Raw genomic sequence first — 16,487 nt, 5'->3', positions numbered from 1 at the left:
TAAACTCAAGAAAGCATCATGGGGGTGAAATGTCGTGAAAATTGCTTAAACAAAAGTATACTTTTCCCATATTGTGGAAGAACGAGAAAATCGCCAAATCTCACACTGCCACAATATGGCTACCAAGCCGTAGGTCGTGTGGTCATCCCATAATAATTTCAAAACTTCCTTTGGATATCCCTGACATGTGTGTTTTGGTTTTGGTTTTGGATTTAGAACTTCATCATCATCTTAGGGGGGTTATTCACTATGCTTAAAAATCATTTTCGCCAGGTCCTTGGTGAGTTTTGTGGAGGAGGTCAAATTTTTGCTCAAAGATGCAGAAATGTTTCCAACTGCAAAAACAATATGGTCCTTGCAATAAGCGACTGCTGCTGTGGGCCATGATTAAATTAGAAAATGAAGCTCAAACTGGAACTCTGTGTCCTCAATATCGTTTCTGGGCTTTTAGAATAAATATTACACGTCGTAAAACTTGTAAAAAAAAAAGGTTTTACATCTATTTTTTTTGTTATTGCCTTGTTTTTTCTTTTTTATTGCATGATAGGAATTCCTGTTCTTTTCTCAACAGAAAATATTACTAAAAACTCCACTCTGTTTACTTCTTAACCATGACTTAGTCACAGAAACAGTGACAGGCAACATTGTGTCATGGTTTGGATGTATTTGCCTTAGTTTTTGCTCCCTTTTGTTTTTGTCATGTTTGAGTTCTGTCTCCTGTGTTATTTTGGAAGGTTTCCTGTTTTGTCATGCTTTTGAGTTTTATTTCCCTGGTTCCAATCTTTCTGATCATGTTCACATGTGTCTTGTCAGTCCTGTTTGTATCTAAGTTTTGTCTCTGCCTTCCTCTTGTGCTGGTCCATACTGTCTCTTCTCTTCTGCCATGTGTTCATGTTTTGCCCACAGTAAGTTTGGTTTTGTTTTCCTGCAGCGCTTTTTGTTAAGTTAATAAACCCCTGGCCCTGGAACCGTGTGCCTCCTGTCTCTGCATTTTGGGTCCTTCATGGTCACCAGCCCTCCCTACTTGACACATTGAGACAAAATTAAGTTTTTTCATTGCTTTTTGCTTCACACTTTGCTTCACCTGAGCAGCTGCGGGGAATTTCAGGCGCTTAGTTAAGATGAGCACAAATTCCTTCAAAAAGTTGCACAGCAAATTGGGCCATTTATCAGAGAGGAGAACAAAGCATAAGAGTCAGCAATAATTTAAGAGCAGAGTCACCGTTTACCCACAGCTGGATGCTGCTTTGTCCGTACAGAAAAAGATGCACTTTCGGAAACTCAGTTCTCAATTTATTTATGCAAGAAAATAAACACTTTGAAAAAGTATTGAAATACAATTTAACTTGTAATTGTAATTAAACAGAATCACTTATATTGTGCATTTAATTGGTGCTGAACAGACATTCTTTTAACACTATATCCTCCTGGCTACCAAAAATGGGTCCTCCATTGAGCATATTACTGAAAAAGCTCTTTTTGGTATCTCCATAGAACATTTGGGGCATTTCAATGATATCAAATGTAAAAGGGCGGGGGCTCTGGGAATGTCATTTTTGGTAGATTCAAAAGAATCTTACATGCAGGAAATGGGGGTTAAATAAACGTAATTCATCAAATGATTTGAAAATGTTAATCCTGAATGAACCTGAATCCATCTACAGTTTGGATTCAGACTTCTGCCCCCCAGAGCCTTACTCTTTGGGAAGATAAATAGTTTCACTTCTTTACTTCAAACTTCTCAACTTCCATTTCAAACTTTGTTTATGTGGGAATTTTAGACCAGCCAAATTAGTCAACTTGTCCTGAGCCCTTTTCCACTTTGTGTTGCATTTTCTCCAACTGTTTAACAGTAGATTAAAGTGGTGTCAGTAGTGTTAACTTGGCCAATTAAAAGGTGTTTTTTTTTCTTTTTTCTTTTTTTCTGCAGGTGCCTATGTTCCTGAGGGTCTGATGACATCCTGTTCCTGGGACTATATGACCTTCACTCCATCAGTGCGCTCCTACACCATGCTGCTGTTTACCTTTGTGTTCTTCATCCCTCTTTTTATCATCATCTTCTGTTACTGCCGCATCTTCAGGGCCATCCGGCACACGACGCGGTTGGTACATGCGCACAAACAGTCCTGTCCTGCTCCCATGTGCACTACAGAACACCAAAGAACATCAAAGCCACAATTATTACAAAATTTAAAAAATCCTGCATATTATTTAAAGGAACTATATCATGCTTTTCTTACTCCTTTCAGATTAAACTATATCTACACATGTAATAAAATATTACTTTCACACTATAGAGTGATTGTTTAATTAAATACAAGTAGTTTTTTCTTGCAAATTTTCTACCCGGAACTAAAACAACTCGATCTCCGAGGCACCGCCTTTCGCTCCTTGTGGGTGCCGCCCATTTCATGACGTCATCCCAGAGCCGGCCTCTTTCCATCATTAAACAAACATCAAAGATGGAAATGCAAAAAGGGATGTGCAAATTAAATAAAAGCATTTTTGCCGATCACCGGTAGCTCTGCTGAGAAAGTCTGTGCGTGTCAGCCTGGAGGCGGTGCTGACAGCACAGATGCTTTCTGGAAGGGGCGGCTATTCACTCATTTTCGTGGATTGGGAGTGGCTGGTGCTCAGAGCGTAGGTTTTTGGAGGAATACCCAGAAAGGAGAGAATGGATCATAATACAGCTTTGTGGTTGTTTTTGTAAGGAATTAACATTATAATACACTTAAGGGCTCAGAAAATTGATTTTGTATGGTACAGGCGCTTAAAATATACATCCAAAAATGTAATTTAATCGTATATATAGGAAAAGAGTGTAAAAGCCAAGTAAATACAAAAATATTTACCACAAAATTCATCATAAAAGGTGAGTTAAATTTTAAAATCTACTGTAAAACACTCACACACATGCTTAATTTGATGGAATAAGGTCAAACGCCTCAGCTTTTGAGTCATCTGTGCAAAGGGTCATGTGGAGGTTTGTTCATATGAAGCCCTGCAAACCCAGCCTGTGCTGCCATCATGTAAGAAAACAGACATTAGAGCCTGACTGTGGAACAAGCATTTACCGGTGGAAAGACTTTCCCTGACTGACATGTTGCCTCTCTGAAATGAGTTGAGTTGTTTTTTTTAATATAATAATGTCTGTGCTTAAGAAAAAAGTAGCCAAAACTGAAATGCAATGAAAGAAAAACAGATTTTTGGTAATTATAGACCCTTTTTTGACTTTTGTTGTTAAAAATACAGTGAAAAAAGATAAATTCAGACAGTTATTGTTGATCATAAAGCTAGTTACATAACAGTTTTTGTTATTTCTTTAAGGAGAAAATTGGTGATCTTCAAGAGAGTTTGCCTTTTAAAATGTGAAGCATTTGTCTGTTTTGGTCAGAGCGATAGCAAAGATCAACTGTGAAGGGACCAGAGACTCAGCAAAGAAGTTCCACAAAATGAGAAGTGAATGGAAGATGGCTAAGATTGCCCTCATCGTCATCCTGCTGTTTGTCATCTCCTGGGCTCCGTACTCCTGCGCGGCTCTCACTGCGTTTGCAGGGTAAGTGCACAAGGTGCGTGTGCTCTTAAAGCAGCTACAGGAGAGAAGTATTTTACCATCCTGCGATTTCTAAAAGCCACTGTGGGGAATCAAATTCTTGTCAGGTTTCAGTTCTAATAAAGCTGTTCAGAGATGAATTTATTCATCTGAGATGCTACCTCGGCCAAAGGTCATTTGTGAAGCACTCCATTTATGTTGTGAAAGCCCTCGGCAAGCCTGTGGAGGTTTCTTTGTTCAAAAATCTGTTTCAGAGTCAAGGCTCTGCATTCTTTCTGCAACATAAAAGGTCTCTTCTGAAATTTTAACTTTATTCTACAATATAGAGGGTTTCACCAGAGTGCCTTACTCTTAATCTTTCTAGTAATTTTTGGAATTGTCTGGCTCTCCTTTTGTCCAGCTTTTCTCTATTTATTTATTTATTTATTTATTTATTTATTTATTTATTTATTTATTTATTTATTTATTTATTTATTTATTTATTTATTTATTTATTTATGTGTAGCACATCTTAAATTGCATCTTAGCTTGAGTTTTTTTGTTGAGCTTTTTTGCATCCTGACCAGATCCTTTTGCCCTTTTTCAGTTTATTTTTAAAGCTTTTAAAAAATATCTGCTGTACTATAGAATCATCAACTGCATATATTGACAACTAATTATTTAGACACAACATCACACACACACAAAATTAAATTTAAAAAAAGCACTTTTATAGGTGTAATGAACATGTATGCTAAGGAGCAAAACCTTTAGTATTTTTCCTTTTTGCCTGCTTTCTTTAACACAATTATTGCACAATAGCATGCAGTTTCACTTAAGACATATTAGACCCCTGCAGATATTTTAAGATTCAATATTTACTGTTTGTTCTCCACATAAGGTGCACCATCAATGAGTGGTCTATCCGAACTATAAGGCGCATTAAACGAGACAAAAAAAAAGTCAGAGAGGTCCACCACACTTTATTAACTGCGTTTCACAGTAACACTATAACATGTTTGTAACATGCTTCACGTTAGGCTTTTTGCCGTATTTACACTAAATATAACTCCCCACCTTGTTATTAACACAAAAAAACACACACAGTGAGACACCGCTACACGTTAGCCACTTTAAGGTATTTAGAATAACTCCCAATTTTGTTTGCAACTCACAAAAAAAAGACTGACACCACTAAATCAAATGTTAATGTGACTACAATCACTCCTAGTGTGTTAGTAACACGTAAAAACAAAAAACACAGTCCGACACTGCTTTACGTGAGCTGAATTTGCAAATTCCCAATGAGACCGGACCAAAAGCGGCTCGATAGCTCGGTTAATTAAGTGCAGGCTGGCACAAGGGAAATCAGGGTTCTGCTCCCTGGGGGCGCGATGAACTTCATCCAGTGCGGGTCCTTAGGACCCCTCACACTACTGCCTAACTAAGGGGCCCAATTGTGGGTCCCCCTGTGCTGGTCCACAGCCTGGATGAAATACAGGGTTGTTCCAGGAAGCACATCCGGTGTAAAAATCTCTGCCAAACCACCTGTACGAATCAGAGAAAGCTGATTCGCTGTGGCGACCCCTGAAGGGATTTGCAGAAAGGTGGACAACTATAAAACCCAACTAAAGAGTTAAGAAGAGTGACTTGCGCTTCTCAAAATTGTTTTGGCATCAATAAACACAACCAGATGAAGCCATACATAAAATGCTCCAGATTATAAGGTTCACTGTCGTCTTTTGAAAAATGAAATGTGCCTTATAGTGCAGAAAAAAGTCATTAAAAAGCTCATGCATAAATTGCATTTATTCTTGAGGATTATTAAGGTTTTTTTTTACGTACATTATGCATGTCTCAGCTTTCTTCCAATTAACCATTTACTGTATAGCTAAATTTGTGATGGTATTGTTCTGCTTTAACTTACAAACTAATTTCTGTCTTTTTTACCTGTCACCTCAAAGTAAAACAGCATTTTTATAAACATTTATGAAAAAGGAAACGATTTTAAAAAGCAAAAATTTGATTTTGCAAATAACATATTTCCATTGGGTTTAGGACATTTTGAGCATTGGTTAGCAGCTTTTGCAATATTGTAACCAGTTTAAGTGAAAATTTCTTAGAATTTACGCCTGCTTCATTAAGGAAAATGTGTTTGTGTTATTGATTTTAGTATACATGCTTAAAGAAGTATAATTTTTCTATTGTTGCATTGTTTTTTTTGTTTAGTTTTCGATGTTGATGGATTACAAAACAATGTTTACCTTTAAAAATGACATCTGCTGATAAACTAAAGAGTTAAACAATATGTGCCAAACAAATCACCTTTTTTTTTTTTTACTTTAAGCTTAATGGTTCAAGACATCAGGAAAAATAAAGAACACACAAATAAAACAGTGTGACGCATTGCTTTGAAAACCTTTTTTGAAAAAGAACAGGGAATTTGGTGGCGATTTTTGTGTCCCGCTCTCACCTGACTGCACTAATCCTGCACTGGAAGGACATGCTACTAATAACCGTGTCCCACAAATCTGTTTAATTTCCTCCTCTCATTTTTCTTCTTGACAGCATCCTTTCCCTCATCTGTCTCTGTCTCTCCCAGGTACGCTGACTTGCTGACTCCCTACATGAACTCTGTTCCCGCTGTGATCGCCAAAGCGTCCGCTATCCACAACCCCATCATTTATGCCATAACACATCCCAAATACAGGTAGGGCGCACGCTCAAGTGCTAAACTTGATCTAGAGTGTCTTTAATTGAAAGCACTCCTTGTCACCCTCGAAGAACACTGCAGAAATGAAAATATCAGTCTGATCATTGAAGTAATAAAAAGCCTCTGTTTTTGCTCATGTTGTTTTAGATTCTTACGCTGACACTTTGGCACAAAGTAACTAAGAGATACTGGTTTCAAAATGTGGCCTCTTATGTTGAGACAGCTATAATGTTCATTTAGAAACAATACAGAAAATTAACTTGGGTTTTTTTTAAACAATGTTTTTATAAAAAATCATGCAAGATTTCATAATCTACAACTATGAACAATTGATAATATTTTCAAGTCCAAAATAAACGTAAAATTATGTCAAATTTTAATTTTCCTCTTATGAGTTTTTACACTGGAGGGCATTATCTAATTTAAAAAAGGTATCTATTCATTTGCTAATTAAGAACCAAAAAAAGTGAAACATGACTGAGGACTATGCACAGTAGAAGGGAAAGTCCAAGTTTTAAACATTTAAAACTTGGATTGTAGCCAGCTAATACATTCCCTCTGGGAACTTTTTTAGAAAAGTTTGAAATAAACATCCCATATCCTGGTAAAAATAGATATCTAAAATGATAATCATCATAAACCAACAACATTTTGATCAATGGCACCTAGTCCTGAACAGCTATAGGTCTAATTCTGTGTATAAAGAAGTTTTCCCAAATGATCTTAGGGTCAAGAAATTGTTTCTCAGGGAATAAAATTATATATTTACTGTAAAAGTTCAGAAATAAAATGATTTATTCATAATTGCAAATGTGGAATCTGTCTTCCTTGTCATCATTTAAAAAACACTGGTTTATTCAAAATCTTTAAACATAAAACATATTTTTTTAAAAGTCTTTTTAATTTGTGTCAAATTTAACATGACGTCTTCATGTCTGACTTTAATCAGAATTGTGTCAATAAATTAATTAAGAGTTCCAGAAGTACTATCTTTTAGAATTCTGACTTTAGTTTTAAAATGTCTAGTGAAAATGCAGTGTGCTGTCATTATGCCTTTCTTTATGAAAAAAATCTTTATTTTCATAAAAGGTCTAACTACTTTTCAACATTTTAAGATTAAAATCACAGATTATTTCCTTTAGATTCAGTTAGAATGAATAATTTCTGGATTGATACAAATTTTGACTTAAAACCAATTTTATTTTCCTGATAATTATAATTTAAGACAGAATGTCCTAAATTATGTAGGACTACGGTGGCCCTGAAGTGCAAAGCATTCAACAAATCACTCGATACAAAAACATTTTTAAGATCACAACAACAATTAAAAAAAAAAAAAAAAATTTAAAAAGCAGCATTACATTTTAGAAAACAAAACAAAATTTCAGAAACCAAAACTTGAAAAACAAAAATGACAAAAAAAAAAACATTTCAGAAAACAAAATTAATTTCCAGGAAAAAAAAGAAATATTAAAAAATGAAAACATTTCAGAAAAAAAATATCCAGAAAAAAAAAGAAATATTAAAAAATGAAAAACATTTCAGAAAAAAAAAATTCCAGAAAAAAAATTAAATATTAAAAAATGAAAAACATTTCAGAAAAAAAATGAAATATTAAAAAATGAAAAACATTTCAGAACACAGAATGAATTTCCAGAAAACAAAACGAAATCTTCAAAAATGAAAAACATTTCCAAACCGGAAGAGGCAGGTACTATGGGACAACGCTGATTGGATGATGATTTTTGTCAATCATTTGAACTGAAAAGTATTTTAAATGAAGCGATGCCGGATTTTATCGTCCAAACAACAATGTACTATAATAATCCACGTATTTCCCATTTATATATCAAATAAAAAATGCAGCAAACTGTTAATGAACTTTAAAATTATTTTTTTAACATTTCGCCTGACACACGGTCACCCGGAAGTAGTTTGTGAGCACTTTTACTTTGAACGAACTTGTGCGCTAATGTCTACGGCTGCGAGGTTCACGCTGTCAATCATCTTTAGGTAAGAATCAATTCTGTGATCTTTTCTTTTGTCAGTCACATGTCTCTAAGGATGTTAATTTTAGGATGTTAAAGTGCTGCTTTGAAAAGATAATTTCTTTTTATCTTGCGCATGCGCAAAAGGAACCCGATGGAGACGAACCGTCTTCACATGATAGCCGTTCCCGTTTTCGGTGACAACATGAGAGAAAAAGCTCCGAGCCTGCCTGATTCTGTGATTTATACAGTAATTACAGTAATTATATGGCATCAGTGTTGCTAAAAATCGACTTTAAGACTGAAATCAGTAAACAAGTTCTTATGGGAAATAATATTTAAGTGCATTGTATATTTTAGAACCATGCATATACACATATACTGAAACTTAAAAATGAACTTTAAAGTTTATAAAATACTTAATTGAATTAACATGTGATATTTCTGCAGGTGAAGTTTTCAAAGCGAAGTTCCAGAAAGGTTTGTGCTGCAGAAGAACAGATGGCAGCTCTACATGGGAATTCAAGAAGACTAAAGTCATTCATATCATTGTGCAGTGTACAGGCAAGTCACCATGATTTATGTGAAATGTAATCAATAAATATTATTTAACCTTGATATCTAATTTTCTTTTTAAATTGCAGGTCCTTTAAAAAAACGTCTTTAACCTGCTGCATACGCCTGATTATTTGTAAATGATGCAGTGGGGAGTGAAAAACGAAGCACAATTCCTGGCTTTAGTGTCGGGCTGATGATCTGGAAATCACATCTGAGGAATCGCATCAAACACTTGTACAACTCCAAACAACTTAATGTTCCTTAGGCTTGCTTCATTTAGGAGTTTTTCCAAGTTTACCATTTTAGGTTTTAAAGCTTTATTAACAAAGTTGATGTTTGATTTTCAAAGCTGTTGTTTAGAAATGTTTTTTTGTCAATGAAAAAACTGAATGCTGACGTGAGGATTGTAATAATGGATATGAAAATAAACAAATTTGTTTCATAGCAAATGCAGTATATTTATTGAAAACTTAACATGAATACGTTATTCAGTAACAGAAACAAAGAAACGGTTGTGGATTTTCCTTTATGGGCTTCTTCATGCAGTCAATCAAATGTTGCGCTTACAATCAGCATTTACTCAGCGTGCCTGTCAGTCACATTTATTAGAGGAAAAAATGCATCTGGGAAAAGTCTGTTTGTGCTTAACAACTATATCAAAAAGAGTCATGTCAGGGAAGGTTTGTCCACATTGCTGCTCAGCATCACATCCAGAGGTATGCACAGGTAAGGGACCCCAGTTCCTGCTCGTACATGCTTGCAGCTTCCTCTGCACTGGACTCCAGCTCCATTGAAATCCCTGACAGAAATAAATTAATAAATTAAAAATCCCTGACAGAAAAACATCGGCTACCGTTCATCTTTCATTCAGGAAAAAGTTGAGTTCATCAAAATGAGGAGAAAATGGGTTAAACCAGAAATTCATTAGGGAGGGGTCAAAACACCAAACTCAGAATAAAATACATTATTTCAGTCTTATAAAAATAAATTCTAAAACAATTTGGTATTCCTCCTCTGCCTGAAAGACTAAAACGTTTTTTTTAAAGATTTATTTTACACTACAGACTTTGCCACCTTTAGTTACACACCTGGACGTGTCTGATGATGTGCACATCCAGTCATTTACTGTCATGTTTCTGTGCACTGACACACTCTAAAGTCACAGATCTTAATAGTGTGAATAAGAAGCATTCATAAATGTTATTCTGAGACACAAACTGCTGCAGTTTACCTGACAGCTTTCCTGATTTATGCTGCTGGTACACCTGTCTGAGAATCCTGCCCACGTGACACCCCCCCCCCCCTCTCCAGCTGATGAGGTAACCTGTCATTAACGTATGACTGAAGGATCTTGGATCTGTCTGTAAACACCCACCTAGAAATCACGTTTAACGCTACATTTATTAGATCAAACAAATGTGCTTCCATACCTTATCAGTGGATGGCGGGACTGCATTTCCTGATGTGCGCCGTCTTTAACACCCGTTTCTTCGCAGCTGCTGCTTTAGACAGAATTTATCCTCTCACGACATTTTGAAACATTTGTAAACCTGGTTGGTGTTGATATTTCTGCGTGCGTTCTGTCATCACATCCGCTAAATATTCAAAGATTAAAGTTTATGTTAACGTTTTACCGTCCCTTTCTTTGTTTACCTGCAGAACGGACGTCATCCACACAAACTACTTCCGGGTGACCGTTCTGCTTCAGACGAAATATTCAAAAAATATTTTAAACCTTCATTATCTGTTTGCTGCATTTTTGATTTAATATGTAAATGGGAAATACGGGAATTATCATGGTACATTGTTGTTTGGACGATAAAATCCGTCGTCGCTTCATTTAAAATACTTTTCAGTTCAAATGATTGACAAACATCATCATCCAATCAGCGTTGTCCCATAGTACCTGCTTCTTCCGGTTTGGAAATGTTTTTCATTTTTGAAGATTTCGTTTTGTTTTCTGGAAATTCATTCTGTGTTCTGAAATGTTTTTCATTTTTTAATATTTCATTTTTTTTCTGAAATGTTTTTCATTTTTTAATATTTCATTTTGTTTTTCTGAAATGTTTTCATTTTTTTTATTTCATTTTGTTTTCTGGAAATTAATTTTTTTTCTGAAATGTTTTCATTTTGTAAAATTTCTTTTTTTTCCTGGAAATTAATTTTGTTTTCTGAAATCTTTTTTTCTTTTTTATGTTTTGGTTTCTGAAATTTTGTTTTGTTTTCTAAAATGTAATACGCTTTTTAAATTGTTGCTGTGATCTTAAAAATGTTTTTGTATCGAGTGATTTGTTGAATGGTTTGCACTTCAGGGCCACCGTATAGGACCCCTACAAAACATGAGTTTTTCTGAAAACCTTTGCTTTACTCTCAAACTTTGACTTGAATTTCTAAATTCTGATTTTAATTATAATATTTGCTTTCATAATTGACGTTTTTAATACATTTTTTGCAATATTTGACCCTTGCAAACAGTGACATTAAACTTTATAGGTTTTATTTTATATAGAACTAACTTGTATGTCAGAATTGTAACCCTTAACCATGTAAAATAGTGTTAATTCAATTTCAGAACTCTTTTCTTTAAGCTTTTGATTTGTTTTGTCCTCAGACTTTATAATTCAAAACGGAATTTTCTTTAAACAAATCGAATTCTCATTTCAGAATTTACTTTTTTTAAATTCTGATAAAAAAGTAAGAGTTTCCTTTGGATCTTCTTTGGTAAGTTTTAAATCGATCACCAAAGGCCCCTTGGTACCAAACATCTTGAATAGATTTATTAATCTTGACAAACTGGAGTCTTTTTCCTGTCTCCTCTCCAGTGCTGTAGAGTCATGGGTTGAATATATTGTCTAGATTGGGTTGATTCATCTTGACATTGAGGCTAAGCCTACATCTTAAACCCCAGGTCAGCGATCAGCAGATACGTTCCCTACCTCGGTGCGCTGCTCTGCGTCACTGGCAGGGAGCGTTACAGCAGCAGCAGCATTCACTCCACGCGTCGATCAACCCTGACCAGCCAGTCTGAGTGCCGAGGCCCCAGCAGGCCCCAGACCTCCTCCCAGTCTGAGAGTGATTCAGTGAGTGCACTTCCTGTCTAATATGGTATGTCTCTGTTTAGTACCTCCTTTGATGAGAACCCTGAGGGATGAGTGACTGATTGTGGTTTCGCATCACCGCAGGCACACTTCTCAGACACGGAGGATGACTGCTCTTCCCGAACACCTGCTAGCCGTCAATTGTCCGCTGATGTCAAACAGGTGCGCCGTCCCAGCCAGAGGTCAAAGGTGAGTGGTCAAGGCACAGAGAAATTTGAGAAAACTGATGCCCACACCCCCCACCGAGTCACTTCTCACCGCCATCTGTGAGTACAAATGCCTAGGTTGTGTCGGGATCCTGTCTTAGGGATACATTCATGCGCTCAAGTATCATGTTTAACACAGAGTTTTTTGAGCGTGTCAAATTTCCTGCTTGTCCAAAAATTTGTTTATTAACTTGATGCTCCTGCCGCGTGTGGGAGGAGCCACAAACATTTTTAGCATCATCGCTACATGGAAACATTGTCTTCACCATTGTGTATTTCATTTACAATGCGTGGGAGACATGGATGATGTTGAGAGATTAGGTTCATTTATTTTGAAGAGCTCCACAAAAGCATCGCTAAGCACGTCTCCATGTCTGGGTTCACTAGATTATTCAGAGACTCTCTTATACAGCGAGGTTCACCATTTACTCCTTCCTGCTGTGTTTCTGTGTCTCTGTGACCCAGTTTGAGGACTTGCTGCCAGCATTTTGGAAAAAAACAAAATAAGAATAAAATTAAAGGACCTTTTTTTTTTACTCAATGCAAATAAGAAATATGTCATGAAGTTCAGGAGGAGAACAAGTAAATTCTCCCTCATCTTCGTTTTGGACTCCACTCATTGATCAGGTCATCAACATGCCACGGGCCAAAGCTGAGGTCCCGATTGGTTGATGTGATGTAAATTTGACGCCAAATTTCCGATTTTGAACTCTGGATGACAACTCGACGATCGCATTGACATCGACTTAACACTAAAACTGGGTGCCCCGACACGAGAATCGTGTTCAGTGTACAGGTAACTTTAGATTTCTGACATTCTTTGTTGTGTCCTCACTTTCTACATTTTCTGTTATTTACTCGTCAAAGGTTTAAACTGGCAGCCATGTTGAATCCCTACCAGGGAATCTATATATTTTCCTTTCAGTCCACCTTTATTATTACTTACAAGAAAAGACTTTTAGCTTTATTTTTATTTTTTTACATGTTTTCCCTTGGATAAGCAATTTGACTGCCAGGAAGAGGTGACATTTGATGTAAGACGTCAAAATCGCATATTTATTTGTAGGCCATGTGTTAAAAACCAAGCTAACCCATGATATGTCACAAACAACCCCTGCATGTGCCCAGCCACAATAGTAAAAACTTCAACAAGCATAAATTCCTAATGCCTCTGAGCGATGTTTAATGGACTGTGAAGTCACCCAGATCACAGTACACAAGTGGCAGGTCAAACACATGGACATTCTTTTTTGCTGGTTTCTTTTTATCTGGTTGGCCTCTCTGGAATTATTCACACCTTTGGTGCTTGAGGTTAGATATGGGTTAGACCACATGAGGATTTTATGAGAGTCAGTAGAGGTACTGGCAGAGTCACACAAGAATCACTTGTATTCCAGCCAACAGCACAAACCTGGAAAATAGGCTGACATGACCTGCTTCAGAAAAAAAATCACGCATTCAACAATTCTGGGAATGAAGGTTCAAACTGAGGGGGTTATCTCTTAATGCAGAAACTGATACCATACACATGAGGTTGTTTTTGCAAATGTTTACAGGTAGTGTCGACATTAGCAAACATAACATCAGATCAACTTAGCATAAAAGCTTGCACTTCAGCTCATTTAAAAGGAAATAATGTGACCGACCACGCTAAAAAAACCAAAAAGATCAATTTGATTAATGCATTTTGATACAACTGAAATAATGAACCTGTCATCAACATGTTAAGAAAAATCTATAATAAAGCTCCTCTAAATGATTCTGAAGCTGTATACCTGCAGGATTAAACCCAGCAGTAATTACTCCAACATGGTGAAACTGTGGAACCCCAAAACCAGTGTGTGGCTGTATCCACAGGAAGATCTATGGCTCAGCATTATGTTTTTTTAAACAATTGGTGAAAAAATATTACTGTATTTTCTGCAGTGAAGAGTGTGCCGTATCGTAAGGCACATCGTCAATGAATGGTCTATTAACAAAAATGTTGTCACTAGGTGCACCAATAAGGTGCATTAAGCAAAGACAAAAAGTCAGAAATAAGATCAGAGATGGTTGGCCTTGTTTTTGCTAAGAACAATTCTTTTCAGACTTTTAAGGAGTTAAATCAAATAACATCCCATTGGATCTGAGTGGATGGATGTTTAAAAAGATGGGAATTATTTAATCTGTAATCAAATCAACCCAGGCTTTAGTTTAACTTTCACAAAATGTTCTGATTTTTTTCTGGTTTCCCCTCCGAGGTTTGATAATAACTCTCTGTTTTTGAATGGGTCAGCATGGAGATAAACTTTTGGTTTTGTTGATGAATGTCAGAAGAAACGTTTATTTTTTGGAGCAACGTGAGCCTTTCCTCCTGGCCCGTATTAGCACCGTGCAGCAAACAGTCAAACAGTCTATTTCAGCCACATCCTGCACATTTCACACGTCCTGATGACAAATGCGAACATTAATCTTGTCTCTACTGACTTAGTCGAGCAGATCAGAAGTTTTAAATTTGGATCTTCAGCTGGATCTCATGCTCTACGTTACTTTTAAAGTGAACAAGTTTTAATTATCTTGAAGTGGAGACGGTCTAATCCCAACCACTCTGATGTTTGATAGTTTCCAGCCTTTTTACACTGTAAGGTCATTCGAAATGAGATATCCAGTTCACCTCCATGCCTGTGAACTAAGCAGGTTTGTTCTGAAATGGGGGGTAAAGAAGAAACCCACATATGTGTACAAATCCACAAAGTGAGGCGAACTGCCATTCAGGTCACATTCAGTGTGGACTCCATTACACGAGTTCTAATCCAGTAATCTGGGACTTTGAGATTTAATCCACAGCTCGCATGATGTGAGCCCATATGTGAGCACACTGTACTTTGTTGATAGTTCAGGGCGGCATGTTCTTTATGAGCCCCCTCCCAACCCCATACCTTTCACTTCACAACTGCTAGACATTTTGTCATTGAGTTTATGTAAATTTCCAAACACCTCTGCATTCTTCCACAGTCAGGATGGATATCAGATGTTCATAAAAGTAGGCAATTGCAAATTAGTCCTCTAACACTTGAAACAATCTGTTCAGCATCTTATCAATCATTTATGGATCATCAAACGGGGGGGGGGGGGGGGGGGCATATTATGCTGTTACATTGTATGAGGAAGTCTGGAGTGACAGAGAAGTATGTTAGAGCAGTGCAAGACATGTATGACTGTAAGACAGTGGTGAGGTGTGCTGTAGGAATGACAGAGGGGTTCAAGGTGGAGGTGGGATTACATACAGCTCTGAGTCCCTTCCTGTTTGCTATGATGATGGACAGGCTGACAGAGGAATCACCATGGACTATGATGTTTGCAGACGAAACTGTGATTTGTGGCGAAAGAAGGGAACAGATGGAGGAGAAGCTAGAGGGGTGGAGGTTTGTCCTGGAAAGGAAATGAACGAAGGTTAGTCGCAGCAAAATGGAGTACGTGTTTGTGAATGAGAGAGACCCAAGTGGAAGAGTGAGGTTACAGGGAGGATTTGAAATATCTAGGGTCAACAATCCAGAGAAATGGAGAGCGTGGAAAAGAAGTGAAGAAGTGAGTGCAGGCAGGTTGGAATGGGTGTAGAAAAGTGTCAGGTACGTGATTAAAGAGTTTCAGCTTGAATAAAAGGAACGGTACTAAACTGTGGTGAGACCAGCCATGTTCAGCCTAGAGAAGGTGGCACTGAGAAAAGACAGGGAGTAGATCTGGAGGTTGCAGAGATGAAGATGCTGAGGTTCCCTGTCCATAATGGGAGTGACCAGGATGGATAGGATACATCAGAGAGGACGGCACATGTTAGAGGTTTTAGGTATAAAGTCGAAGGCCAAACTGAGATGGTTTGGACATCTCCAGAGGAGACACAGTAAATGTATTAGTAGAAGGATGCTGAGTCTAGAGCTGCCAGGCAAGAGGTCTAAAGGAAAACCAAAGAGGTTTATGGATGCAGTGAACGAGGAAGCTGATTTGCTGTGGCGACAACCGGAAAGGAAAAGCTGAAAGGAAAAGAGGACACATCTAATTATTTAGCAAATAGCCACTGGATTTGCTTCATCATTACAAAAAGGGAGTGAAGATAAACAGAGAAAAAGGCCAAATCCTATTTCAATCCTTACTCCTTTGGCCTTTCCTGAGCCCTACATTTGTGTTTTCAAATAGCAAGTCTGAATTGCATATTCAATTCTTAAATATAAATTGCATTTTAAAATTCATGACCAAATTACAAATTGAATTGTGATTTGAGAAATGAATTATGGGTGAGATAAATATCCATGGAGACCAGTAAGTAACCAAAAGAAAAAAGAGAAATTCCTCAGAAATAAGAATGTTCTGGTTTGCTAGACTCTGATCAGCTGAAATCTGCTTTTCTGGTGACTTGTT

At 36.9% G+C, this 16,487-nt stretch overlaps 1 protein-coding gene and 1 long non-coding RNA gene across 2 annotated transcripts in view; one reads left to right on the top strand and one right to left on the bottom strand.

Moving 5' to 3' along the window:
• The window catches only part of LOC101157094 (melanopsin-A-like), a 42,760-nt gene that overhangs the window by 20,230 nt on the left and 6,043 nt on the right, over positions 1 to 16,487 (top strand). Inside the window, exons 5-9 of the mRNA XM_020712260.2 lie at positions 1,931 to 2,102; positions 3,395 to 3,556; positions 6,135 to 6,242; positions 11,700 to 11,871; positions 11,974 to 12,078. Of these exons, the coding sequence (XP_020567919.1) occupies positions 1,931 to 2,102; positions 3,395 to 3,556; positions 6,135 to 6,242; positions 11,700 to 11,871; positions 11,974 to 12,078 (719 nt within the window). The remainder of the gene's footprint in view (positions 1 to 1,930; positions 2,103 to 3,394; positions 3,557 to 6,134; positions 6,243 to 11,699; positions 11,872 to 11,973; positions 12,079 to 16,487) is intronic.
• The window catches only part of LOC110017210, a 27,021-nt gene continuing 12,551 nt past the window's right edge, over positions 2,018 to 16,487 (bottom strand). Inside the window, exon 3 of the long non-coding RNA XR_002292530.1 lies at positions 2,018 to 2,146. This is a non-coding gene — a long non-coding RNA (uncharacterized LOC110017210). The remainder of the gene's footprint in view (positions 2,147 to 16,487) is intronic.

Source organism: Oryzias latipes, chromosome 19, assembly GCF_002234675.1.
Source record: "Oryzias latipes chromosome 19, ASM223467v1".
Classification (NCBI taxonomy): Eukaryota; Metazoa; Chordata; class Actinopteri; order Beloniformes; family Adrianichthyidae; genus Oryzias; species Oryzias latipes.
Note: the sequence above shows the minus strand (reverse complement) of the source record. Positions and strands in the feature narration are given on the sequence as shown.